This window comes from Mobula birostris, chromosome 6 (assembly GCF_030028105.1).
Source record: "Mobula birostris isolate sMobBir1 chromosome 6, sMobBir1.hap1, whole genome shotgun sequence".
NCBI classification, from domain to species: domain Eukaryota; kingdom Metazoa; phylum Chordata; class Chondrichthyes; order Myliobatiformes; family Myliobatidae; genus Mobula; species Mobula birostris.
In genome coordinates, this window is record NC_092375.1 from 88,888,436 (window position 1) to 88,915,004 (window position 26,569).

Here is a 26,569-nt window from a genome sequence, read left to right on the forward strand (position 1 = left end):
AGTTTGCAAATGCTGGATTATGTCACACATGAGACATGCGAGATTTATCTAACCCTATAGGTTTGATGCTTGATCAACACACACAAAATGCTGGAGGAGCTCAGCAGGCTAGGCAGCATCAGTGCAGGAAATTTAACAGTTGATGCTTTGGGGTGAGACCAATGTTGACTGTTCATTTTCCTCCAGTGGATGCTGCCTGGCATGCTGAGTTCTTTCACCATTTAGTGTGCGTTGATCCAGATTTCTGGCATCCGCAGACACTCGTGTGTCTTAGGTTGAATTGAATTGACTTTATTTCTTACATCCTTCACATACATGAGGAGTAAAGATCCTTACGTTACGTCTCTGTCTAAATGTGCAATGTGCAATCACAGTAATTTATAATAATTTATAATAAATAGAACAGTCAATGTAACATAGAAATACACTCAAATCAGCGTGAATTGATCAGTCTGATGGCCTGGTGGAAGAAGCTGTCCTGTTGGTCCAGGTTTTTATGCTGCGGTACCGTTTCCTGGACGGTAGCAACTAGAATAGATTGTGGTTGGGATGGCTGGGTCCCCAGTGATCCTATGGGCCCTTTTTACACACCTGTCCTTGTAAATGTCTTGAATTATGTGAAGTTCACAACTACAGATGTGCTGGGCTGTCCGCACAACTCTGCAGAGTCCTGCGATTAAGGGAGGTACAGTTCCCATACCAGGCAGTGTTGCAGCCAGTCAGGATGCTCTCAGTTGTGCCCCTGTAGAAAGTTCTTAGGATTTCGGGGGCCCACACCAAACTTCCTCAACTGTTTGAGGTGAAAGAGGCGCTGTGGTGCCTTTTTCACCACACGGTTGGTGTGTACAGACCACATGAGGTCCTCGGTGATGTGGATGCCGAGGAACTTAAAGCTGTTTACCCTCTCAACCCCAGATCCATTGATGTCAATAGGGGTTAGCCATTCTCCATTCCTTCTGTAATCCACAACCAGCTCCTTTGTTTTTGCGACATTGAAGGAGAGGTTGTTTTCTTCACACCACTGTGTCAGAGTTATGACTTCTTCCCTGTAGGTCACCTCATTATTGTTTGAGATAGGGCCAATCAATAGTGTCATCAGCAAATTTAATTAGCAGATTGGAGCTGTGGGTGGTGACATAGTCATGGGTATACAGAGAGTAAAGGAGGGGGCTTAGGACACAGCCCTGAGGGGCTCCTGTGTTGACAGTCAGAGGGGTGGAGGTGAGGGAGCCCACTTGTTGCTGGTGAAGTTTCCTTATCCATTCATGCTAAATATTTTAAAGCATTTGCTGTCTCCTGTTTGTTCAATTTCTGCATGACACGCATTACCTATTGCACTTTGATTTTCTTGTTGCAGGCTTTGCATTGCATGTTGTGGAGTCAGTAATGGCCTCACACCCAACATCTGCTGCCAAGCATTCACTTTCCCAATTACCACTTTGCTGCCTGCTGTACAGTAATTTCTCTGGTGAGTGAGCTGCTCTGCCGGCTGCACACTCACTTCCTTGTCTGCTGCCCACTCACTCAGCTATTGCATGCCTCGCATTGCCTGCTGCCCACTTGCTCACCTGTTGCATGCCCTGCATTGCCTGCTGCCCACTCGCTCACCTGTTGCATGCCCTGCATTGCCTGCTGTCCACTCGCTCACCTGTTGCATGCCCCGCATTGCCGGCTGCCCACTCGCTCACCTGTTACATGCCCCGCATTGCTGGCTGCCCACTCACTCACCTGTTGCATGCCCTACATTGCCGGCTGCCCACTCGCTCACCTGTTGCATGCCCCGCATTGCCCGTTGCCCACTCGCTCACCTGTTGCATGCCCCGCATTGCCTGCTGCCCACTCGCTCACCTGTTGCATGCCCCGCATTGCCGGCTGCCCACTCGCTCACCTGTTGCATGCCCTGCATTGCCTGCTGTCCACTCACTCACCTGTTACATGCCCCGCATTGCCTGCTGCCCACTCGCTCACCTGTTGTATGCCCTGCATTGCCGGCTGCCCACTCGCTCACCTGTTACATGCCCTGCATTGCCTGCTGCCCACTCACTCACCTGTTGCATGCCCTGCATTGCCTGCTGCCCACTCGCTCACCTGTTGTATGCCCCGCATTGCCGGCTGCCCACTCACTCACCTGTTGCATGCCCTGCATTGCCTGCTGCCCACTCGCTCACCTGTTGCATGCCCTGCATTGCCGGCTGCCCACTCACTCACCTGTTGCATGCCCTGCATTGCCTGCTGCTGGAACTGCATCTGCTGGTCCTTCGGGTGGCTCTTGTCTGTCTGGTAGAACTTCCCCTGCTCCTGCTTCAGCAGCTCCACTTCATTTCTGTACACGTCCAGCTGCCACCTCAGACTGTCGTTCTCCTCCTTCAGCGCACGGGCTTGGGCGGCCAGAGCTAAGGAGAAAAGCAAATATTAAAGCTATTTACTGCTGCGGGCCAGTACTGTTCACAGAGTGCACGCAGTCCAATGCTTCTGCATGCCACCTCATCGGAGTCAAGCTTTTGTCTACTGCCCCTTTCAGCATCAGCTGGAGACTTTAACTGTAAGTGCACAGGAATCGCAGCCAGCAATGAGTCTGTCATACCTGCTGCTGTTTAATGGGACAATTGCTTAATCTGTGTACAATCTACAAGTGCCCTCCCTTACCTCATTTAACAGACAAAGCTCTGAGATTGCTGAGTGTGGACCAGGATTCCAAATTGTCAACGTCCTTTGGAGTGTTTCCTAATGGCCAACCACTCTCAATTCTCCACCCTCTCCCTACTGTCCTGTAATTCTTTCTTTGGCTATTCAGCTCTGAGCACTACAACTCCCTCTGTCTGTCCCCTATAGTCCCACCCATCACTGGCAGTGTGTTTCACACCAAACACTTGGCATTAACCTTAACCTGCCACCTACTGCCCATCTCCCCACACCTCTCTCTCTATGCCCATCCTCAAACTCCAAAAGTTTATTCATACAAAAATACACAAAATACAAACATTGAGTATATACAAGACAGTGAACAAGTTCAAATTAAAATATAGTTATTGCTGTCTATAGAACAGTCAATTCCCTGGGGGCCCATGATGGCCCATGCTCCCTCTCCAAGGACACCCAGGCATGAACACACCCCACAAGGGGGCAAGCAGTCAGCCGGGGCAGAACCTTTGACTGCCCGCCGCCTGGATGCAGGAGTGCCCATCTTGGCCAGCCTAGGAGCAGACCCTCCAAGGGATCTATCCCCACCGTAATTGCTGCCCATATATCAGGAGCTTGGGGCAATGCCATCATCATAGCTCACTATATCTCAAAACTGTGCAAAAAAATCATCGCCTTTTTGCCAATCACTCTCACTCTGAACAGTTTCTATGTCTATACTCTTCATTTTAAACAGTTCCAGCAGATTCCCTAGCAAATCCCCCTGTTTGAAGGAGACCTCCACAGCTTCTCCAGTCTCCCCAGGTAACTCAGGTCCCTTATACTTATCCTCACATCCTCCCATTTCATAACAGATAGGGCTCCCTTGTCCTTACGCACCATCCCACGAACCTCTGTATCCAGCACGCCATTCTCCATAACTTCCGCCATCTCCACTGAGATCCTACGACCTTCCCCCTCACTTCCCGGTTCCCACGGAGATCGCTCTCTATGTGACTCCATTGTCCACTTGTCCCTCCCCACTAATCTCCCTCATGGCACTTATCTACTGTGCATCAGTCAAAGTTTCATCTGGCACCTATCAGCCAATTACCCAGCCTGTCTCTATCTCCAAGAAGGCCATTCCTGTCTTCAAGGTTCACTGTGCCATCTGCAAACTTGGCATTTGTCCCTTGTGTCTAAATCACTGATACATGTCAGGGAAAGTGAAGGCCTCTTAGATTCGATCCCTGGTGATGGCATTGTTCCTTCCCTTCTGGGCTTTCAGCCACCGTGTACATGCTGACCTTGTTAGTGGCAAACTGTTGCCCCTGCGTTCTTTAATGGGTCCCTGCTGCAGAGATAGGCACATGTATGGAGTCTAATTCCTCAATGACCATGTGCACGCCTTTTCCCGAGTGAGCAGTCAGTTGTCCCATGTGCACCGAGACAACGTACAGACCAGCGGAGTTCCAGTGTGCTGAGTTGTAACTGGCCAGTATAGTCAGGTCTCACGCTCTTTTGCTAGGTTTCAGCACACAGCATCTCCCCAAACCCCACCCACTGGATAACTGAATGGCAGATCACTCTCGAAGAGTTGGTGTCGGCACAGTGGCTGGGAGAGCCGCTGCCACACAGTACCACAGCCCCTGACCTCAGGTGCTGTCTGTCTGGAGTTTTCATGTTGTCCCAGTGACCGTGTGGGTTCCTCTGGGAGCTCCAGTTTCCTCCGACAGTAGGTTACTAGGCTGCTGTAAATTGTCCCTGGTGTGCAGGCCAGCGGTAGAACATGGGGGGAGTTGATGAGAATGTGCGAAAATTAAAGAAACTATGGGATTTATGTAAAATAAAGGCACCCATTAGTCTTGCGAAACCATGGATCTGCGCCTAGAAAGTCTTCACTCTCCAGGGCGCAGGCCAGGGCAAGGTTGTATGGAAGACTGGCAGTTGCCCATGCTGCAAGTCTCCCCTCTCCACAGCACCGATGTTGTCCAAGGGAAGGGCAAGGGCCGATACAATTTGGCACCAGTGTCGTCGCAGAGCACTGTGTGGTTAAGTGCCTTGCTCAAGGACACGACACGCTGCCTCGGCTGGGGCTCGAACTCACGACCTTCAGATCACTAGTCGAATGCCTTAACCACTTGGCCATGTGCGCACATTTATGTAGGATCAGTGTAAATCAGTGGTTGTTGGTCAACATGGTTCAAAGAGGCTGTTCCTGATGAATCACTCTATGATTCATTATTAATGGAATGACCCAGCACCTAGTCTGTAGCCTTCTATGCCTCAGGGATTCAAATGTTCTTCCAGACATCAGACCACTGGAAATTCTAAAAAATAGGAGAGCGGATTATTGGACTTGTACTGTATATTTTGGTGGCAGGGTGTAGGAATGTCTCTACCAAAGGAGGTGTAAAGCATTCCTTCCCTCCGCTAGCCTGCAGGTCACCCTTGGGCAATGCATAGTGTCTGCTTAGCCCCTTGATCAGGGTCATGCAAAGCCTTGGGAGCAGCTGGTGGATGGTCGTGTGGGCAGCTGGTACAAATCACCAGTTCTGGTTACGTGACCACTGAGACCAGGCAGGCAATCTCTGGAGAGTATTGATGATGGCTGGGGCCACCTGTGTTGTAAGGACACTGCCCAGAAGGGAATGGCAAACCATATCTGTAGAAGAATTTGCCAAGGACAATCATGGTAATGAGACCAGGATCACCTGTATCATACAACATGGCACACAGTGATGCTGACTATATATTAACAAGTTACAATCCGTCTATCAGAACTTTATATCTATCATGAATCAGACAGGAAAATTACATGAGGGAGTGTGCTTGTCCCAGCTGCGATATTCCCTCATCAAGCAGTCCACCCTATGCTTGGGAATCAAACACACAATATCCAGCGTTGGGGAAAGGTGTAATCAGACAGAAAAATGCTGGTTGTGAGCACAAGCAGATGTACAAAAACAGCTGATGGAAATGATTTTAAGTTTTTCAACCAGCTGTTGCTCAGGCAGTTGAAGTCAGTTCCATGTGGGATAAACCTTAATAAATGAAGCAAAGGCCTCAACAAGCAATGACGATGGGTTGTCTGGCGCAGTCTGTCTGAAGCAGTGTTCTTAAAGTTCCTACATCCATTTGAAAACCTATGCTTTTCTAAATTTAATTGAGGTGAAGGTGCATTGCTAATCCCACTGTCTGATTAAAGCCTTAAATTTGCTGATTGTAATTTACCATCAGGAACCACTCTGCTTATTACCTTAGGAGTATTTCAAGGAATGGGACACTTGTGTAGCAAATGATTTCATCACAAGCCCATGTAGGGCAAGAATCACCAAAGAACTGAGGAATTCACTTCTGTGGGCTCCTAATAGAGATACAAAAGAGAAACAGTGCCTTCTTTTCACACAACATGTGAGGGTTTCCTGGAGCATCTAGCAGGAAACCCAAGCAGTCACACAAAGACAGTGCCCTGTGTCAGGATCGAACCTGTGTCTCTGGTGCTGTGAGGCAGCATTTGCACTGGTTGCTCCATTGTGCCAACCAACTGGATGGCTATTTGAGAACTGCTCCTCAGAAGGTTATGGGAATTTGGCACGTCGCTGATAACTGCTCCTGATTTTCACAGCTGCTCCGTAGAAAGCATCCTCTCTGGAAGCATCACGGCTTGCCATGGCAGAAGCTCTGCCTACGACCATAAGACATTGCAGAGAGTTGTGGAGCAGTCCAGTCCATCACACAAACAAACCTCCCCTCCACTGACTCCACCTGCCCTGCTCGCTGCATCGGGAAAGCAGCCAATGTAACGAAGGGCCCCTTTTACCTCTTCCATTCTCTCTTCTCACCTCTCCCGTCAGGCATGAGATACAGGAGCTTGAGAGCACAAACCAGCAGGCTCAGGAACAGCTTCCATCCCGCTCTCACCAGGCTCTTGATGGATGTCTCATACAGTACAAGATAAACTCTTGGTCTCCTAAGCTACATTACTGTGGCCCTTGTACTTGCTTTACCTGCACCACACCTCCTCTGTAACTATAACACTATATCTACATCCCGTTTTCCTTCCTCTCCTCCCAATGTAATTACGCATGGATTGATCTGTGCAGATGGTATGTGAAACGAAAGCTTTCCACTGAATCTTGGTACAGGTGCCACAACAACCTATGGAGAAGTCACAGAGGCTGTTGACTTTAAATCATTTTTTATGATGTTCACTTTCTAAACACATGCTGGCATTTATCTATTTGTGCACATTTTATTCCATAAATCTCTTGATCTCTAACTTCATTATATACTTCTATGCCTTTATAAATGTTGAATTATGTTTTTTATTGCATGTCTCCCCCTGACCAATACAGGACAGCAAATTCCCAATATATTGCCATATTGATGCTTTGCTGCATGCTTGAGTGTTCGGTGGGGGACGCCGATGCGTTTTTGCTGGTGGGGTGGGGGCCATTGCCTTGCAGCTGCTTGTGCGTGGGGGGGAGCTGGGGTGGGCTTTGGGGTTCTAAAGTTTAACTGTCATTCATTCTTTGGGGTACTCCTTTGTTTTCATGGATGTTTGCAGAGAAAGAAGAATTTCAAGATACTGTATATACTGTATACATTTCTCTGACATCAAATATGCCTATTGATACATGTAAGTACAGGTGGTGAATAAAGTTGAACCTTGATTCTTGACCCAATCTGGGGTTCTCAGTGAAAGACGACAGAGGGGTTGTAAAGAACCCCAACATTCCCCCCCCCTCCACTGACCTTTTCACAAGTCATTTACACAGCTGAACCATCATAGAGGTGAACCACTCCTTCCCCCTCCTCTGGGTAATTCCCTCAGTATTCCCAGTAGTGGAGTGTCACAGTGCATCTCTGGGCCTCTTTGCTCCTTCCTGCTTAGCCATGAACTCCTTCGGAGAGGATTTGACATGCACCAGCTCTGGGTCATGACCTGACTCTGATGAGATTGAAACCTGATTTTATTGAAAACTGGCATTGGGTAATGTTGGGATCCCCTTGCTAACTGTGAAATTCCAGCTTTGTCCAGTGACATGAGCCATTGAGAAGGCGAGGTGCAGGAACAGTGAGGACAGATGTCAGGCAGTTTACTGAGGAACTGCAATTTGTAAGGCAGACTGTTGTTAGCAGATGGGAGCCAGTTTTGTGAGCAGATGACAGTATAGATGCACATGAAAAGAGAAGAATACATTAAAGACAAAGATGTCAAAACCTAGACCCTACATTCATTCAGGAAGGATTCTCCTTGTTCAAGAGAGCAGCGGTCTGTAAACTCGTGAGCTGTCATTCTTCTCCTAGGAGCTTTGACAGAGTTAGGATCTGTACAGCCCCTTTCAGTCCTGCATTGAACAATGGGCTGCTCATTTACTGCAACTGGCTCTGACGTTTCCTCAATCACAGCACAGTTGCTTTTCATAGAGAGGGTAAAAGCAGAAAACATCTGGTGTCAGCACATCTGGAGGAGGGCTGGCTGAGATAGATGTCTGGAATCAGTTCTTTCTGCTGGGACTCTCGTAGCTCCTGATAAATTGTCCCTCACTGATACAAGCCAGCAAACACAGAAACCCAAGTGCGTGCTAACCACCGAGCAATTGCGTGCATTATTCCACAGTGCTAGCGACACAGTGATGCAACGGGAATATTTTGTGAGGTTGAATCTGGAGATTGGCATGTTTTGATTCTTCCTTGAGTGACTCAAGGAACCCATTAAAATGAATATTGGTGCCACAACGTTGTGGACTTCAGCAAGGGGAAGTCAGGCGACCACACAGCAGTTGTCATTGAGGCGTTAGTGCTGGGAGGGGTGAGCAGCCTCGAGTTCCTGAGCATCAATGTCTCGGAGGATGTATCCTAGGCCCAGCGTACTGATGGAATCCCACACCAGCAGCCTCACTTCATTTGGAGTTTGAGGAGGTTTAGTACATCACCAAGGGGACTCTTGCAAATTTCTACAGACGTACCATGGAGAGCATTCTTACCATGTGGAAACTCCAATGCACAGGATCGGGAAAAAAAAGCTGCAGAGGTTTGTAGACCTAGCCTCCCCAGCACCGGGGATACCTTTAAAGGGTGATGTTTCTAGAAGCTAGCATCCATCAATAAGCACCCTCGCCACCTGCAACCTCCTCTCATTACTACCATCAGGGAGGAGGTATGGGAGCCTGGTGATGCACACTCAACATTTTAGGAACAGTTTGTTCCCCTCCACCATCAGATTTCCGAACAATCCATGAAGCCACGGACATTACCTCATTATTTTACTTTCTTCAGCTGTAGTAATATTTAATATTATTGTATTCAATACTTTATATTATTTTTATTATTACCATTTTACATTATGATATATTTAACCTATCATAATATTTTATGTACCACACTGTACTGCTGCTGCAAAACATCGAATTTCACGACATATGTTGGTGATAATAAAGCTGATCCTGAATTCCGAGGAACAGAATGAATTAAGCCATCAGCTAAATTCATGGGGCGCTATCACTAAAAGGGCCAACACAGTGGTGAAACCAGTAGAAGGCACTGCTCACAGCTTAGACAACCCACATTCAGATCTGATCTCTGGTATCCCTGCGCGGAGTTTAGAAGCACCTCTGGGAATGGGGCAGAATAAAATGTGATTAGTGTCAGATCAGTGTAATTGGGTGGCTAAAAGCAGCATTAACTTGACAGGCTGAAGAGTCTGACTACAATAACCAGAAGTAAGAACAGGCATAGGCCATTCAGCCCCTTGAGCTTGTGCCTGTTAACCAGCAGCAACTTGGTTAATCCAACATTTTTCAAGTACTGTATACTTTCTCAAAGTCCTGAAGTACACAACTAATCCCAGACTCCTTAATGATTACCTGTGCTGACCAACTGGCTGGTGTATTCACGGACATTTTCAACCTCTTGCTCCAGCAGTTTGAAGTACCCCCACCTGCTTCAATCGTACCAGTGCCCAAGAAGAGTGTGGTAACCTGTCCATCGCCCAGTGGCACTTACATCCACAGTGATGAAGTGTTTTGAGAGATTGGTGATGAAACATATCAACTCCTGTCTGAATGATGATCATCGGAGGATCAGAGCTGGAGAGGGTCGGTAACTGTAAATTCCTTGGTGTCACTATCTCAGAGGACCTGTCCTGGACCTATCATATAAATGTAATTGTGAAGAAAACATAACAGTGCCTCTACTTCCTCAGGAATCTGTGGAGATTCGGCATGTCATCGAAAACCTTAGTAAGCTTCTGTTGATGTGTGGTAGAAAGTCTGCTGACTAGCTGCATTACAGTCTGGTATGAGAACACCAATGCCTTTGAGTGCAAAATTCTACTTGGCCCAGTAAAATATGGGTAAACCCACCCAACCATTGAGCACATCTATATGAAGCACCACCGTAGGAAAGCAGCCTCCATCATCAAAGATCCTCACCACCCAGGCCATGATCTTTTCTCGCTGCTGCCATTAGCTAGAAGGTACAGGAGCCTCAGGACTCACAAAACCAGGTTCAAGAACAGTTACTACCCCTCAACCATCAGGCTCTTGAACGAAAGGAGATAACTACAGTCATTTAAGGACTCTTGTTATTTCATATTATTTATTGCTATTTAATAATATCTGCATTTGCAGTTTGTTTGTTGTCCATTGATCCTGTTTACTTCTCTATAGATTTGCTAAGCATGCCCGCAGAAAAAGAATCCCAGCGTTGAATGTGGTGACTTGTATGTACTGATATTAAAATTTACCTTGACTTTGATTCACAGCATCAAGTTCCCTTGCTGATCAAGGTGTGACATGGGGCAGGTGCATTCCTGATGAACTGTGAAACGTTGGGGCAGTAACAAAAAAGTGTGTGTGTCTGTGTCCATGTACATCCGTGCATGTGTACATACATGTGTGTTTTGTGTGTATGATGTGTGTGTGTGTGTCTATATTCATGTGTGTGTGTGTATACTCGTGTGTTTTGCGTGTATACTCATGTGTGTGTATGTATATTCATTTGTGTTTTTGTGTGTGTGTATATTCATGCATGTTTTGTGTGTGTGTGTGTCCGTGTATATTCATGTGTGTTTTGTGTGTGTCAGTGAGCAGTGAGCAGGGAACTGTGCATTCTGAGCCCCACTCATGGAGGTCATTTTTTAAATTTTCTTCGATGACTGCTTGACAAGCTTTTATGGGCAAATGTCAACAAAAATTTCTGAGCTGTAATTGAGATCTCAGACATGACTACCAACTACACAGCTCCTGTTAAACGGCTGTATTCTGTTCCTGTTTTACAGCAAAAACACACAACCCCCCATTGTTTCCTGACTCCTTGAAAAGCTATCCCACACTATCCAAGAAAAGGGACGAAGTCATGTTAGCCTATGGGAGGAGTTGGAGAGCAAAGCTGTTATTTAAGAGTGCCCTTCATGATGGACCACATGATAATGTGGCCGCTGGAAGAGAATTCATTTGTCCACAGAGTAAAGTGCTGATCATCGCACCATAAAACCATAAAGCTACAAGGTATAGGAGCAGGATTAGGCCATTTGGCCCATCGAGTCTCTCCACCATTTCATCATGGCTGATCCATTTCCTTCTCAAGTCCAATCTCCTGCCTTCTCCCCGTATACCCTCATGCCCTGACTAATCAAGAATCTATCAACCCCTGTCTTATATACTGTATATATCCAACGACTTGGCCTCCACAGCTGACTTTGGCAATGAATTCCACGATTTCACTGCTTTGTGGCTGAAGAAATTACTTGTCATCTCTGTTCTAGATAGATGTCTCTTTATTTTGAGGCTTAGATGCTGGTGGTAGTCTCCCCCACCAAAGGAAACATTCTCTCCACATCCACTCTTTCACGGTCTTTCAATACTTGATAGGTTTCAATGAGGTCACCCCTCATTCTTCTGGATTCCAGTGAGTAAGGAGCTATCAAATGCTCCTCATATGATAAACCTTTCAATCCTGGTTTCATTTTTGTGAACCTCCTTTGAACTCTCTCCAATGTCAGCACATCTATTCTTAGATAAGGGGCCCCAAACTGCTCACAATAGCCTCACCAGTGCTTTATTAAGTCTCAACGTTACATCCTTGCTTTTATATTCTAGTCCTCTTGAAATGAATGCTAACATCACATTTGCTTTCCTCACCACAGACTCAACCCGCAAATTAACCTTTAAGGAATCCTGCACAAGGGCTCCTAAATCCCTTTGCATCTCAGATTTCTGAATTTTCTCTCCAATTAGAAAATAGTCTACCCTTTTATTTCTTCTACCAAAATGCATGACTATACACTTTCTGACACTGTATTCCATCCACAACTTCTGTGCCCATACCTCTGTAGCCTCTCTACTTCCTCAAGACTACCAGCCCCTTCAACCATCTTTGTATCATCCACAAACTTGGCCACACATTCATCAACTCCATCATGTAAGACATTGAGGGATAAGGCAAAAAGAAGCGGCCCCAACACAGACCCTTGTGCAACACCACTAGCCACTGGTAGCCGAACAGAAAGGGCTCCCTTTATTCCCACCCTTATTTCGCCTCCTGCAAATCAGCCACTGATTTATCCATGCTTGAATCTTTCTTGCAATCCCACGGGCTCTTAACTTGTTAAGCAGCCTCATGTACGGCACCTTGTGAAGACCTGCTGAAAATCCAAGTACACAAAATCCACCAATTTTCCTTTGTTTATCCTGCTTGTTATTTCTTCAAAGAATTGCAAAAGTTTGGTCAGGCAAGATTTTTCCTTTAGGAAACTATGCTGACTGCAGCCTATTTTATCATGTGCCACCAAGTACCACAAAACCACATCCTTAACAATCAACTCCAACATTTTCCTAACTACTGAGATCAGACTAACTGGCCTGTAATTTCCTTTCTTCTGCCTCTTTCCTTTCTTGAAGACTGGAGTGACATTTACAATTTTCCATTTCTCCAGAACCATGCCAGAATCAATTGATTCTGGAAAGATCATAACCAATGTCTCCACAATCTCTTCAATCACCTCCTTCAGAACCCTGGGGTGTAGACCATCTGGGCCAAGTGACTTATTTACCTTCAGACCTACATTTTCCAAGAATCTTCTCCCTAGTAATGGCAACTCCACCAACAGTCAGGTGTTGACCAAACATGCCTCTTCATTCCAATGGATCCTCCCTTCACACTGAGCATCTGAGCTTCTCTGAACAACAGGGTACACTGCACTTGAAGTAGTATTTAAAGTGAAGCTTTTAGATCAAAATGGTGGAGTAGCGAGTCATGTTGATGCCTTGCAGTTCCAGAGACCCAGGTTCATTCCTGACTTCAAAAGTTGTGTGTGTGTGGAATTTGCACCATCTTCCTGCGACCATGTGGGTTTCCTTCCACATCCCAAGACATGCGGATTGGTGGACTCATTGGCTGCTGTACATTGGAATGAGCGTGTAGATAGGTGGTAGAAAGTGGGGAGAGTTGGTGGGAATGCAAGGAAAATAAAATTGGATTAATGCAAATGGGTGATCGATGGTCAATATGGACGAGGTGTCTGAAGGGTTTAAATTCCTCTATGGACATATCAATGCTGGCAGCTGGTATGGACACACTGTGCTCAATGGTCTCCTTCTGTATTATAAACAAGGAACAAAAAGCTTTTCATAGAAGATATCAAATATTTATCCACCTTCATTTTAAACACTTCCAATGAACAGTTTCCTGAACTCTTGGGGTAGAGGTTCCTGAGATTCACCACCCTCAATGTTTACACATGATTGGCCCCCTACCTTGTAGTTGTGTCTCCTTGTTCAGGACCTTCCCATTGCTATCTTTCTGTAGTATACTGTGCACAGTTTTTATTGACAAAATAATCAGAAGTTCTTCTGCATATAGGCAAAATGTAAAATCCATGCTTTAACAACCTCTACCTTCCACCCCCAATGGCCCTCTGTAAAACTGCTGGGTTTTTGTGAGCCAGCTTATTCAGTTGTCTTTCCCATCTCTTGGACTTGAGTGATTGCTAGTTTATAGAATAACTCTGTGTGTGTGACAGGTCACACCTCACAGGTAATTTACAAAGTTGTTGGAGCTGTGGGGACATCTATCCTTTATGCACAGAGTTTGTGTTCTTGTGATCACTGGAGAACAATTGCACTGTTTGAAATTAATGTTTCAGACACTGCCGAGAGCTTCTTTGTTCTAGTTTCAGGATGTTCGTCTTTGACTGAGTTGTTCCAGCGCGTTCTGTTTTTATTTCAGGTTTCCATTATCTGCAGATCTGTCATGGTCCGGTCCATGAAGTCCGTATTCCGGTTCACGGTCCGGTCCATCGACCCTTGCTCCAGGTTTTCCTGTCTACCCTGTTTCTGTTCTTGTTGAGCTCTAATTGAGGCAGCTGATGCTCGTTGGGGGCTGCACAAATACCTTCAGAGACCAGGGCGTGGATGTTGGATTGTTCTTGTCCTTACTCCTTGTATCCCTTCCCCTGCCTTCTGTTTCCTCACCTGAAGCCCTGCCTTGTCTTGCCGGTAACTCTCGCCTCGCCTTAAGTTCTCGTCTCGCCTTGCTTTGCCAGAAGCCTTGCCTTGTCTTGCCGGTAACCCTCGCTTCATCTCGCCTGCAGTCTTGTCCTGGAACCACCCTGTACCTAGCTCCCTTCCTGTCCCTTGCCTCCGCCCAGGTAAGCCAGGCTGTCTTGCCATTACCTGCGGTTGGTTCTGTCCCTTCCTATCCCTTGCCTCCGTAGGGTAAGCCAGGCCATCTTGCCGTTACCTGTGGTTGGTTCTGTCCGTTCCTATTCCATGCCTCCATCGGGTGGTGATCTGCGCCCTGCCCAGGAGTACCGCACCCTGCCCAGGAGTACTGCGCCCTGCTCAGGAGGAGCCTGCCTAGCCTCAAGCCTGAAGACTCCAGCCTCCTGCCTAGCCTCAAGCCTGAAGACTCCAGCCTCCTGCCTAGCCTCAAGCCTGAAAACTCCAGCCTCCTGCCTAGCCTCAAGCATGAAGACTCCAGCCTCCTACCTAGCCTCAAGCCTGAAGATTCCAGCCTCCTGCCTAGCCTTGCCACAAGTCTCTAGCCTCTATAGCTTCAAGCCTGAAGACTCCAGCTTCCTGCCTCCTGCCAAGCCTCACCTCAAGTCTCTAGCCTCTAGCCTCAAGCCTGAAGACCCTAGCCTCCTGCCTCCTGCCAAGCCTCGCCTCTAGCCTCTAGCCTCAAGCCTGAAGACTCCAGCCTCCTGCCTCCTGCCAAGCCTCGCCTCTAGCCTGAAGACTCCAGCCTCGTCCTGCCTGCCAGCCAAGCCTCGTCCTGCCTGCCAGCCAAGCCTCGTCCTTGCCTAGTTCTGGGGTCCGAGCCAGAGGCAAGACCCAGGTACTGGGTCCTTGTCCAGTCTCTGGCTCGGAGTCCAAGCCCGGGCTCCTAGCTCTGTTATACAGTCCTGTTCTGGGTTCCCAGTTTTCGTGTCCGTGTCCTTGCCCTCAGCCTGTATCCTAGTCCTGTCCCTAGTACTTCAGTGTCTGTGTCTTGCACTTGGGTCCGTTCCTAGCCGCCGCCTTATGACAAGTTCTTGATCACTGTCATGATCAACCATCACAACAGGTCCATAGCAGATGCTATCTCACTGGCTCTTCACTCAATCTTGAAATATCTGGACACCAAAGGTGCTTACATCAGGATGTCCTTTATCGAATACAGGTCAGCATTCAATACCATTATCCCTCAAAACTAATCAATAAGCTTCAAGACCTTGGCCTCAATACCTCCTTGTGCAACTGAATCCTCAATTTCCTCACTTGCAGACCCCAGTCATTTTGTACTGGCAAAAACATCTCCTCCACAAATTCCATCCGCATGGGTGTGTCACAAGGCTGTGTGCTTGGCCCCCTGCTCTGCTTGCTTTACACCTATGACTGTGAGGCTCAGCACAGCTTCAATGCCATTGTTAAGTTTGCTGATGACACCACTGCCGTTGGCCAAATCAAAGATGGCGATGAATCAGTTGTAGATATCACTATTGGGACAATGTATACCCTGTTCATGTTGTAAAGTCTTCCAATTTCCTCTTTTAATTCAGGTGGTGTTTTTCACTTATTGATTATTATTGTTAATATTATTACTATTATTATTATTTCTTACCTATTTGCACAGAAAAAAGAATCAACCATGATTGACTGGCAAAGCAGACTTGATGGGCCAAATGGCTTAATTCTGATCCTACGTCTTATGGTCTCTAGTTTGTGCATTTTTCACACTGGTGGTTCATCTGTCCTGTTGGCTGTGGTCTTTCATCTTTCATTGATTCTATTGTATTTCTTAGTTGTACTGTGTATGTCTGCAAGAAAAAGAATCTCAGGGTTGTATATAGTGACGTAAATGTACTTCGATAATAAATTTACTTTGAACTTTGACCTGCTATTTTTCACCTCATTGCTGTTTGTGGAATAGTGCTGTGCATGGGTTGGTGAAGTGCTTCCAAAGTTACCTTTTGTTAGAGCTGCTCCTATGCTCCCACAGTGACTACGCCCAGCAAGAATAACAAGAGTAGAGGACAAGGGCTAGCTCCAGTACCTGCAGGTTCCCTTCCAGCTCACAGCTGGTTTGCAGTTGTGAATAATTCACCTTCTGACACCCCCAAGGCCTCTTTAGAATCTGCAAGGTGGGAGTGTGATGGAATAACCTCCGTCTGGCTGGAGGAGTGCGGTGCAACGAATCTTTAACCGTCTGGGACAAAGTAGTCCTGCCCATCACCCTAAATATTCACTCCCTCCACCACCGGTGCACAGTGTGAACCATCTACAAACTGCACAGCAGACACTCAGCAAGGCTACTCCGAGAACACTTCACCATGACTCCTGGTCCACGCCATGAGTCAGGATGTCAGCCCCAGATGCCTTTCTGATGAATATTATTTCTCTCTTGAAGCTTCACTTTTGCAGTGAGCTTCCCTTGCCTTTCCATAGACATTTGTTCTCAAATAAAACACAGTTTAATAATGCTTGTGATTTTATTTAAAAAAGGCAAACTCTTCAAATCCACACACAAAAGGACGAGTCAAAAGCACAATTAAAGAAGGTCCCTTGAGTTTATCCCACGTGAATCAGGTACAAAAAAAATCTGTAATCTCCCACTAGCAAACATCACTTCCTAATATTCAGAGGAGTTTGTCTGAATCCTAATGTGGTACTGGATGACTCTTTTGTGCCTGCATGGAAAGAGAGTAGGAGTAGAATTTTTCTTTGCTCCATCTCTCAGGCCTCCCCCACACATAGTCATTGGACAATGATTTTCCTTGGCTGTCACATTCCCCTGTCATAAATTCAATGAACGCCAAACGTGTGTATACAAGTAATCAGTTTATCTCTTTTATTCCTTGTTAATTGAGGTCTGAAGTCTAAAAGTCACCACACTGTCAAAAATGGATGTTGGGGCTGTCAGTTAAAGACACCAGAATAAAATGTAAATTTAGCTTGCTGTTACAAATCACTGCTTGCATGACTGAAAATAGTAGGTTGCTATGGTGTTTCCCATGGCAACGTAATATTTTATAGACAGATGATCTCCTCCTGTGGTCTCTATAATGACTGGCAAAGAAAATACAGATACAAATGAAGTGTTTCCACCTAAAAGAGTGTACTGTATAGTAAATTGAAAGGTGTAAAGATCATGAATGAAATCTGATTGTTTCCCAGTGAATGTGGAAAGCAGGGTTATTTTTAGTAGGACCTGGTTGAGAGCATACATTGTGGAACTTTCATCCAATAGCGTCTGGCACAGAGTTGTGGGCTCCATGCTCCATCTCCCATTTCCTGGAACGCAAAGCAGCCTCACACTGTGGCCACTACCTCACTACCAGCTGGAAATGCAGCTAATGATACCTTCCAATGCAGGCTGGCCCCTGGGTGGTGTACAATCACACCGGGGACAGACTGGCCCCTGGGTGGTGAACAATCACACCGAGTACCGACTGGGCCCTGGGTGGTGTACAATCACACCGAGGAGAGACTGGCCCCTGGGTGGTGTACAATCACACATACTACACACTGGCTGCTGGGTGGTGTACCCGTGTACAGTCACACTGAGTACAGACTGTCCCCTGGGTTGTGTACAATCACACCGAGTACAGACTGGCCCCTGGGTGGTGAACAATCACACCGAGTACCGACTGGGCCCTGGGTGGTGTACAATCACACATACTACACACTGGCTGCTGGGTGGTGTACAATCATACTGAGTACAGACTGGCCCCTGGGTGGTGACTCTGTGTACAATCACACTGAGTACAGACTGTCCCCCTGGGTGGTGAACCCCTGTGCCATCACACTGAGTAGAGACTGGCCCCTGGGTGGTGCACAATCAAACTGAGTACAGACTAGCCCCTGGGTGGTGTACAGTCACACTGAGTACAGACTGGCCCCGGGGTGGTGTACAAACACACTGAGCACAGTCGATCCCTTGGGTGGTGCACAAACACACTGAGTACAGTCTGGCGATGGGTGGTGTACCGTTGTACGAACACACTGAGTACAGTCTGGCCCCTGGGTGGTGTTCATTCAAACTGAGCACTGACTGGCCCCTGGGTGGTGTAACTGTGTACAATCACACTGACTACAGACTGGCCCCTGGGTGGTGAACCCTCATACAAACACACTGAGTACAGACTGGTCCCTGGGTGGTGAATCTGTGTACAATCACACTGAGTACAGTCTGGCCCCTGGGTGGTTTTCATTCAGACTGAGTACAGACTGGCCCCCCGGTGGTGTACAAACACACTGAGTACAGTCTGGCCCCTGGGTGGTGTTCATTCAGACTGAGTACAGACTGGCCCCCCGGTGGTGTACAAACACACTGAGTACAGTCTGGCCCCTGGGTGGTGTTCATTCAGACTGTGTACAGACTGGCCCCTGGGTGGTGTACAAACACACTGAGTACAGTCTGGCCTCTGGGTGGTGAACACTTGTACAATCTCACTGAGTACAGTTTGTCCCCCGGGTCGTGAACACTTGTACAGACTGAGCACATACTGTCCCCTGGGTGGTGTACCCATGTACAATCACACTGAGTACATACTGTCCCCTGGGTGGTGTACCCATGTACAATCACACTGAGTACAGACTGGCCCCTGGGTGGTGAACCCATGTCCAATCACACTGAGTACAGACTTCCCCTGGGTGTTGTACCTGTGTACAATCACACAGAGTACAGACAGGCCCCTGGGTAGTGTAAAATCTCACGAGTACAGACTGGCCCCTGGGTGGTGTACCCGTGTACCATCAAACTGAGTACAGTCTGGCCCCTGGGTGATGAATCTATGTACAAACACACTGAGCACAAACTGGCCCCTGGGTGCTGTACCCGTGTACAATCAAACTGAGTACAAACAGTCCCCTGGGTGATGTACCCGTGTACAATCACTCTGAGTACAGACTGGCCCCTGGGTGGTGTAAAATCACACTGAATACAGTCTGTCTTGTAGGTGGTGAAGCCGTGTACAGTCACACTGAGTACAGTCTGGCCTCTGGGTGGTGAACCCTTGTACAATCCTACTGAGTACAGACTGGCCCCTGGGTGATGTACCTGTATACAATCACACCGAGTACAGTCTGTCCGTCGGGTGGTGAACACTTGTACAATCATACTGAGTACAGACTGGCCCATGGGTGGTGTACGCTTGCACAATCACACTGAGTACATACTGGCCCCTGGGTGGTGTACCCGTGTACCATCAAACTGAGTACAGTCTGGCCCCTGGGTGATGAATCTATGTACAAACAATAACACTGACAACAGACTGTCTCCTGGGTGGGGTACCCATGTACAATCACAGGGAGTACAGCCAGGCCCCTGGGTGGTGTAAAATCACACGAGTACAGACTGGCCCCTGGGTGGTGAACCCGTGTACAATCACACTGACTACAGATTATCTCCTGGGTGGGGTACCCGTGTACAATCACTCTGAGTACAGACTGTCCCCTGAGAGGTGTACCTGTGTACAATAACACTGACAACAGACTGTCTCCTGGGTGGGGTACCCATGTACAATCACAGGGAGTACAGACAGGCCCCTGGGTGGTGTAAAATCACATGAGTACAGACTGGCCCCTGGGTGGTGAACCCGTGTACAATCACACTGAGTACAAACAGTCCCCTGGGTGTTGCACCCATGTACAATCACTCTGAGTACAGACTGGATCTGGGTGGTGTACAATCACACTGAATCCAGTCTGTCTCGTAGGTGGTGAACCCGTGTACAATCACACTGAGTACAGTCTGGCCCCTGAGTGGTGTACAGTCATACTGAGTACAGACTGGCCTCTGGGTCATGTAGAAACACACTGAGCACAGTCTGTCACCTGGGTGGTGTACAAACACACTGAGTACATTCTGGCGTCTGGGTGGTGTACCCTTGTACAAACACACTGAGTACAGTCTGGCCTCTGGGTGATATAACCATGTACAATCACACCGAGTACAGTCTGTCCTCCGGGAGGTGAACACTTATACAATCACACTGAGTACAGACTGGCCCCTGGGTGGTGTACAAACACGCTGGGTACAGACTGTCCCCAAGGTGGTGTACACTTGTACAATCACACTGAGACAGACTGTCCCCTGGGTGTTGTACCCGTGTACAATCACATGGAGTACAGACAGGCCCCTGGGTGGTGTAAAATCACACGAGTACAGACTGGCCCCTGCGTAGTGTACCCGTGTACAATCACAGTGACTATAGACTGGGGCTTGGGTGGTGTACAGTCACACTGCGTACAGATTGTCCCCTGGGTGGTGTACCCATGTACAATCACACTGAGTACAGACTGGCCACTGGGTGGTGAATCCTTGTACAATCAAACTGAGTACAGAATGGCCCCTGGGTGGTGTACATTCAGACTGAGTACAGACTGGCGCCTGGGTCCTGAATCCGTGTACAATCACACAGAATACAGACTGGCCCCTGGATGTTGTACCCATGTACAATCACACTGAGTACAGACTGGCCCCGGGCGGTGAATCCGTGTACAATCACAATGAGTACAGTCTGCCCCCAGCTGGTGAACCCATGTACAATCACACAAAGTGAAGACTGACCCCTGGGTGGTGAACCCGTGTACAATCACACGCAGTAGAGACTGGCCACTGGGTGGTGAATCCTTGTACAAACACACTGGGCACTGTCTGGCCCCTTTGGTGGTGTACAATCACACTGAGTACAGACTGGCCCCTGGGTGGTGGACAATCACACTGAGTATATACTGGCCCTTTGGGACTGTACCCTAGTACAATCACACGGAGTACAGACTGACCCCTGGGTGTTGTACCGGTTTACAATCACACTGTGTACGGACTGGCCCTTGGGTAGTGTACCCGTGCAAAATCACACCGAGTGCAGTCTGGTCCCTGGGTGGTGTACCTGTGTACAATCACACTGATTACAGTCCGGCCCCTGGGTGGTGTACCTGTGTACAATCACACTGATTACAGTCCGGCCCCTGGGTGGTGAAAACATGTACAATCGCACTGAGTACAGACTGGCCCTTGGGTGGTGTACCTGTGTACAATCACATTGGGTACAGACCGGCCCCTGTGTTGTATACCTGTGTACAATCACACTGAGTACAGACTGGCCCCTGGGTGGTGTCCAATCACACTGAATAAAATCTGTCCCCTGGTTGGTGAACCCGTGTACAATTACACTGAGTACAGACTGTCCCCTGGGTGGTGAAAAATCACACTGAATGCAGACTGTCCCCTGGGTGCTGAATCCGTGTACAATCACACTGAGTACAGATTGTGTCCTGGGTGGTGTACCTGTGTATAATCACACTGAGTACAGACTGGCCACTGGGTGGAGAACCCTTGACAATCACACTCAGTACAGACTAGCCCCTGGGTGGTGAACCCATGTACAATCACACTGAGTACAGTTTGTCCCCTGGGTGGTGAACCCGTGTACAATCAGACTGAGTACAGACTGGCCCCTGGGTGATGAACACGCCTACAATCACATTGAGTAAAGAGTGCCCCCTGGGTGGTGTACCTGTGTACAATCACACTGAGTACAGACCGGCCCCTGGGTGGTGAACCCGTGTACAATCACACTGAGTACAGACCGGCCCCTGGGTGGTGAACCCGTGTACAATCACACTGAGTAAAGTCTGGTCCCTGGGTGGTGAACCCGTGTACAATCACACTGAGTACAGACCGGCCCCTGTGTTGTATACCTGTGTACAATCACACTGAGTACAGACCGGCCCCTGGGTGGTGAACCCGTATACAATCACACTGAGTACAGTCTGGCCCCTGGGTGGTGAACCTGTGTACAATCAGACTGAGTACAGACTGGCCCCTGGGTGGTGTACAATCACACTGAGTACAGACTGGCCCCTGGGAGGTGTACAGTCACACGGAGTACAGACTGACCCCTGGGTGGTGTACCCGTTTAAAATCACACTGAGTGCAGTCTGTTCCCTGGGTGGTGTACACATATAAAATGAAACTGGGTAACGTCTGGCCCATGGGTGGTGTACAATCTCACTGACTATAGACTGGCCTCTGAGTGGTGAACCCATGTAGAATCATAATGCCTACGGTCTGGCCCCTGGGTGGTGTACAATCACATTGAGAACAGACTGGCCTCTGAGTGGTGAACCCGTGTACAATCACACTGAGTACAGACTGGCCCCTGGGTGGTGAACCCTGTACAATCACACTGAGTACAGACTGGACCCTGGCTGGTGTACCCGTGTAAAATCACACCGAGTGCAGTCTGTTCCCTTGGTGGTGAACCAGTGTACAATCACACTGTGTACAGTCTGGCCCCTGGGTGGTGAACCCATGTACAATCACAATGCCAACAGTCTGGCCCCTGGGTGGTGTACAATCACATTGAGTACAGACTGGCCCCTGGGTGGTGTACCCATGTACAATCACACTGAGTACAGTCTGGCCCATGGGTGGTGTACAATCGCACTGAGTACAGACTGGCCCCCAGGTGCTGAGCCCGTGTACATTCATACTGATTACAGACTGGCCACTGGGTGGTGAATCCTTGTACAATCACTCTGAGTACAGACTGACCCCTGGGTGGTGTACAATCACACTGGGTACAGACTGGCCCCTGGGTATTCTACCCGTGTACAGTCACACTGAACACAGACTGGCCCCTGGATGATGTACAATCACATTGAGTACAGAATGGCCCCTGGGTGGTGAAGCCGTATACAATCAAACTGAGTACAGACTGGCCTCTGGGTGGTGTACCCGTGTACAATCACATTTGTACAGACTGACCTCTGGGTGATGTAACCTTGTACAATCACACTGAGTACAGACTGGCCCCTGGGTGGTGAACCCGTGTACAATCACACTCAGTACAGACTGGCCCCGGGAGGTGTACCTGTGTACAATCACACTGAGTACAGTCTGGCCCCTGGGTGGTGTACAATCACAATGAGTATAGACTGGCCCCCAGGTGGTGAGCCCGTGTACATTCATACTGATTACAGACTGGCCACTGGGGTGGTGAATCCTTGTACAATCACACTGAGTACAGAATGGCCCCTGGGTGGTGAAGCCGTGTACAATCAAACTGAGTACAGACTGGCCACTGGGTGGTGAATCCTTGTACAATCAAACTGAGTACAGAATGGCCCCTGGGTGGTGTACATTCAGACTGAGTACAGACTGGCGCCTGGGTCCTGAATCCGTGTACAATCACACAGAATACAGACTGGCCCCTGGATGTTGTACCCATGTACAATCACACTGAGTACAGACTGGCCCCGGGCGGTGAATCCGTGTACAATCACAATGAGTACAGTCTGCCCCCAGCTGGTGAACCCATGTACAATCGCACTGAGTACAGCCTGTTCCCTGGGTGGTGTACCCGTGTACAATCACATTCAGTACAGACTAGCCCCTGGGTGGTGTACCCGTGTACAATCACACTGAGTACAGACTGTCCCCTGGGTGGTGTACCTGTGTACAATCACACTGAGTACAGACCGGCCCCTGGGTGGTGTAAAATCACACAAGTACAGACTGGCCTCTGGGTGGTGTATCCCTGTACTATCACACTGAGTACAGTCTGGCCCCTGGGTGGTGAACCCGTGTACAATCACACTGACTACAAACAGTTCCCTGGGTGATGCACCCATTTACAATCACTCTGAGTACAGACTGGCCCCTGGGTGGTGTACAATCACACTGAATACAGTCTGTCTCATAGGTGGTGTACCCATTCACAATCACTCTGAGTACAGACTGGCCCCTGGGTGGTGTACAATTATACTGAATATAGACTGGCCACTGGGTGGTGAACCCGTGTACAATCACACTGAGTACAGTCTGTCCCCTGGGTGGTAAACCCGTGTACAATCACACTGAGTACAGACTGTCCTCTGGATGGTGTACAATCACACTGAGTACCAACTGGCCACTGGGTGTTGAACCTGTGTACAATCACACTGAGTACAGCCTGTCCCCTGGGTGGTGAACCCGTATGCAATCACACTGAGTACAGTCTGGCCTCTGGGTGGTGTATCTGTGAACAAACACACAGAGTACAGTCTGGCCTCTGGGTGGTGAACCCTTGTGCAATCACACTGAGTACAGTCTGTCCCCTGGTTGGTGAACCCGTGTACAATCACACTGAGTACAGTCTGTCCCCTGGGTGGTGAACCCGGGTACAATCACACTGAGTACAGACTGGCCTCTGGGTGGTGTACCCGTGTACAATCAGACTGAATACAGATTGGACCCTGGGTTGTGCACCGTTGTATAATCACACTGATTACATACTGGCCCCTGGGTGCTGTACAATCACACTGTGTATAGACTGGGCTGTGGGTGGTGTACAATCACACTGAGTACAGACTGGCCCCTGGGTGGTGAACCCATGTACAATCACTCTGTGTGCAGTGTATCCCCTGGGTGGTGAGCCCGCGTACAATCACACTGAGTACAGACTATTCCTTGGGTGGTGAACCCGTGTACAATCACACTGAGTACAGACTATTCCCTGGGTGGTGAACCCGTGTACAATCACACTGAGTACAGGCAATTCCCTGGGTGGTGAACCTGTGTGCCATCAATCTGAGTACAGACTGGCCGCTGGGTGGTGAAAAATCACACTGAATACAGACTGTCCCGTGGGTGCTCAACCCGTGTACAATCACACTGAGTACAGTCTGTGTCCTGGCTGGTGTACCCATGTAGAATCGCACTGACTACAGCCTGGCCTCTTGGTGGTGAACCCATGTACAATCACACTGAGTACAGACTGGCAACTGGGTGATGAACTCGTCTACAATCACACTAAGTAGAGACTGGCCCATGGGTGGTGTACCCGTGTACAATCACACTGAGTACAGACTGGCCCCTTGGTGGTGTACAATCATACTGAGTACAGACTGGTCCGTGGGTGGTGTACCCGTGTACAATCACACTGAGTACAGACTGGCCCCTTGGTGGTGTACAATCATACTGAGTACAGACTGGTCCGTGGGTGGTGTACCCGTGTACAATCACACTGAGTACAGACTGGCCCTGGGTGGTGAACCCATGTACAATCCCACTGTGTACTGACCGTCCCCGAGGTGGTGTACCGTGTACAATCACACTGAGTCCAGTCTGTCCTCTGGGTGCTGAACCCGTATACAGTCACAATGAATAAATTCTGGCCCCTGGGTGGTGAACAATCACACTGCGTACAGACTGGCCACTGGGTGTTGAACCTGTGTACAGTAACACTGAGTACAGACTGGCCCCTGGGTGGTGAACCCGTGTACAATCACACTGTGTACAGTCTGTCCGCCTGGTGGTGTACCTGTCTACAATAACTCTGAGTACAGTCTGGCCCCTGGGTGGTGAAAACATGTACAAACACACTGAGTACAGACTGTCCGCAGGGTGGTGAACCCATGTAAAATCACACTGGGTACAATCTGTCCCCTGCATGGTGAACCCGTGTACAATCACACTGAGTACAGTCTGGCCTCTGGGTGGTGTACCCGTGTACAACCACACTGAGTATAGACTGGCCCCTGGTTGGTGAACCCATGTACAATCCCACTGTGCACTGACCGTCCCTGGGGTGGTGTACCGTGTACAATCACACTGAGTACAGTCTGGCCTCTGGGTGGTGTACCCGTACAACCACACTGAGTATAGACTGGCCCCTGGTTGGTGAACCCATGTACAATCCCACTGAGTACAGTCTGACCTCTGGGTGGTGTACCCGTGTACAACCACACTGAGTATAGACTGGCCCCTGGTTGGTGAACCCATGTACAATCCCACTGTGCACTGACCGTCCCTGGGGTGGTGTACCGTGTACAATCACACTGAGTACAGTCTGTCCTCTGGGTGGTGAACCCGTATACAATCACAATGAATAAACTCTGGCCCCTGGGTGGTGAACCCACTTACAATCACAATGAATAAATTCTGGCCCCTGGGTGGTGAACCCGCTTACAATCACAATGAGTACAGACTGGCCCCTGGCTGGTGAACACTTGTCCAATCACACTGCGTACAGACTGGCCACTGGGTGTTGAACCTGTGTACAGTCACACTGAGTACAGACTGGCCCCTGGGTGGTGAACCCGTGTACAATCACACTGTGTACAGTCTGTCCGCCTGGTGGTGTACCTGTCTACAATAACTCTGAGTACAGTCTGGCCCCTGGGTGGTGAAAACATGTACAAACACACTGAGTACAGACTGTCCGCAGGGTGGTGAACCCATGTAAAATTACACTGGGTACAATCTGTCCCCTGTGTGGTGAACCCGTGTACAATCACACTGAGTACAGTCTGACCTCTGGGTGGTGTACCCGTGTACAACCACACTGAGTATAGACTGGCCCCTGGTTGGTGAACCCATGTACAATCCCACTGTGCACTGACCGTCCCTGGGGTGGTGTACCGTGTACAATCACACTGAGTACAGTCTGTCCTCTGGGTGGTGAACCCGTATA

General features: G+C 48.6%; 1 protein-coding gene across 2 annotated transcripts in view; it reads right to left on the minus strand.

The window, feature by feature from the left end:
* enox1 (ecto-NOX disulfide-thiol exchanger 1) overlaps positions 1-26,569 on the minus strand; it is a 420,328-nt gene that overhangs the window by 58,444 nt on the left and 335,315 nt on the right. For both annotated transcript variants that reach the window (XM_072260823.1, XM_072260824.1), the window contains exon 10: positions 2,209-2,393. In XM_072260823.1, the coding sequence (XP_072116924.1) occupies positions 2,209-2,393 (185 nt within the window). The remainder of the gene's footprint in view (positions 1-2,208; positions 2,394-26,569) is intronic.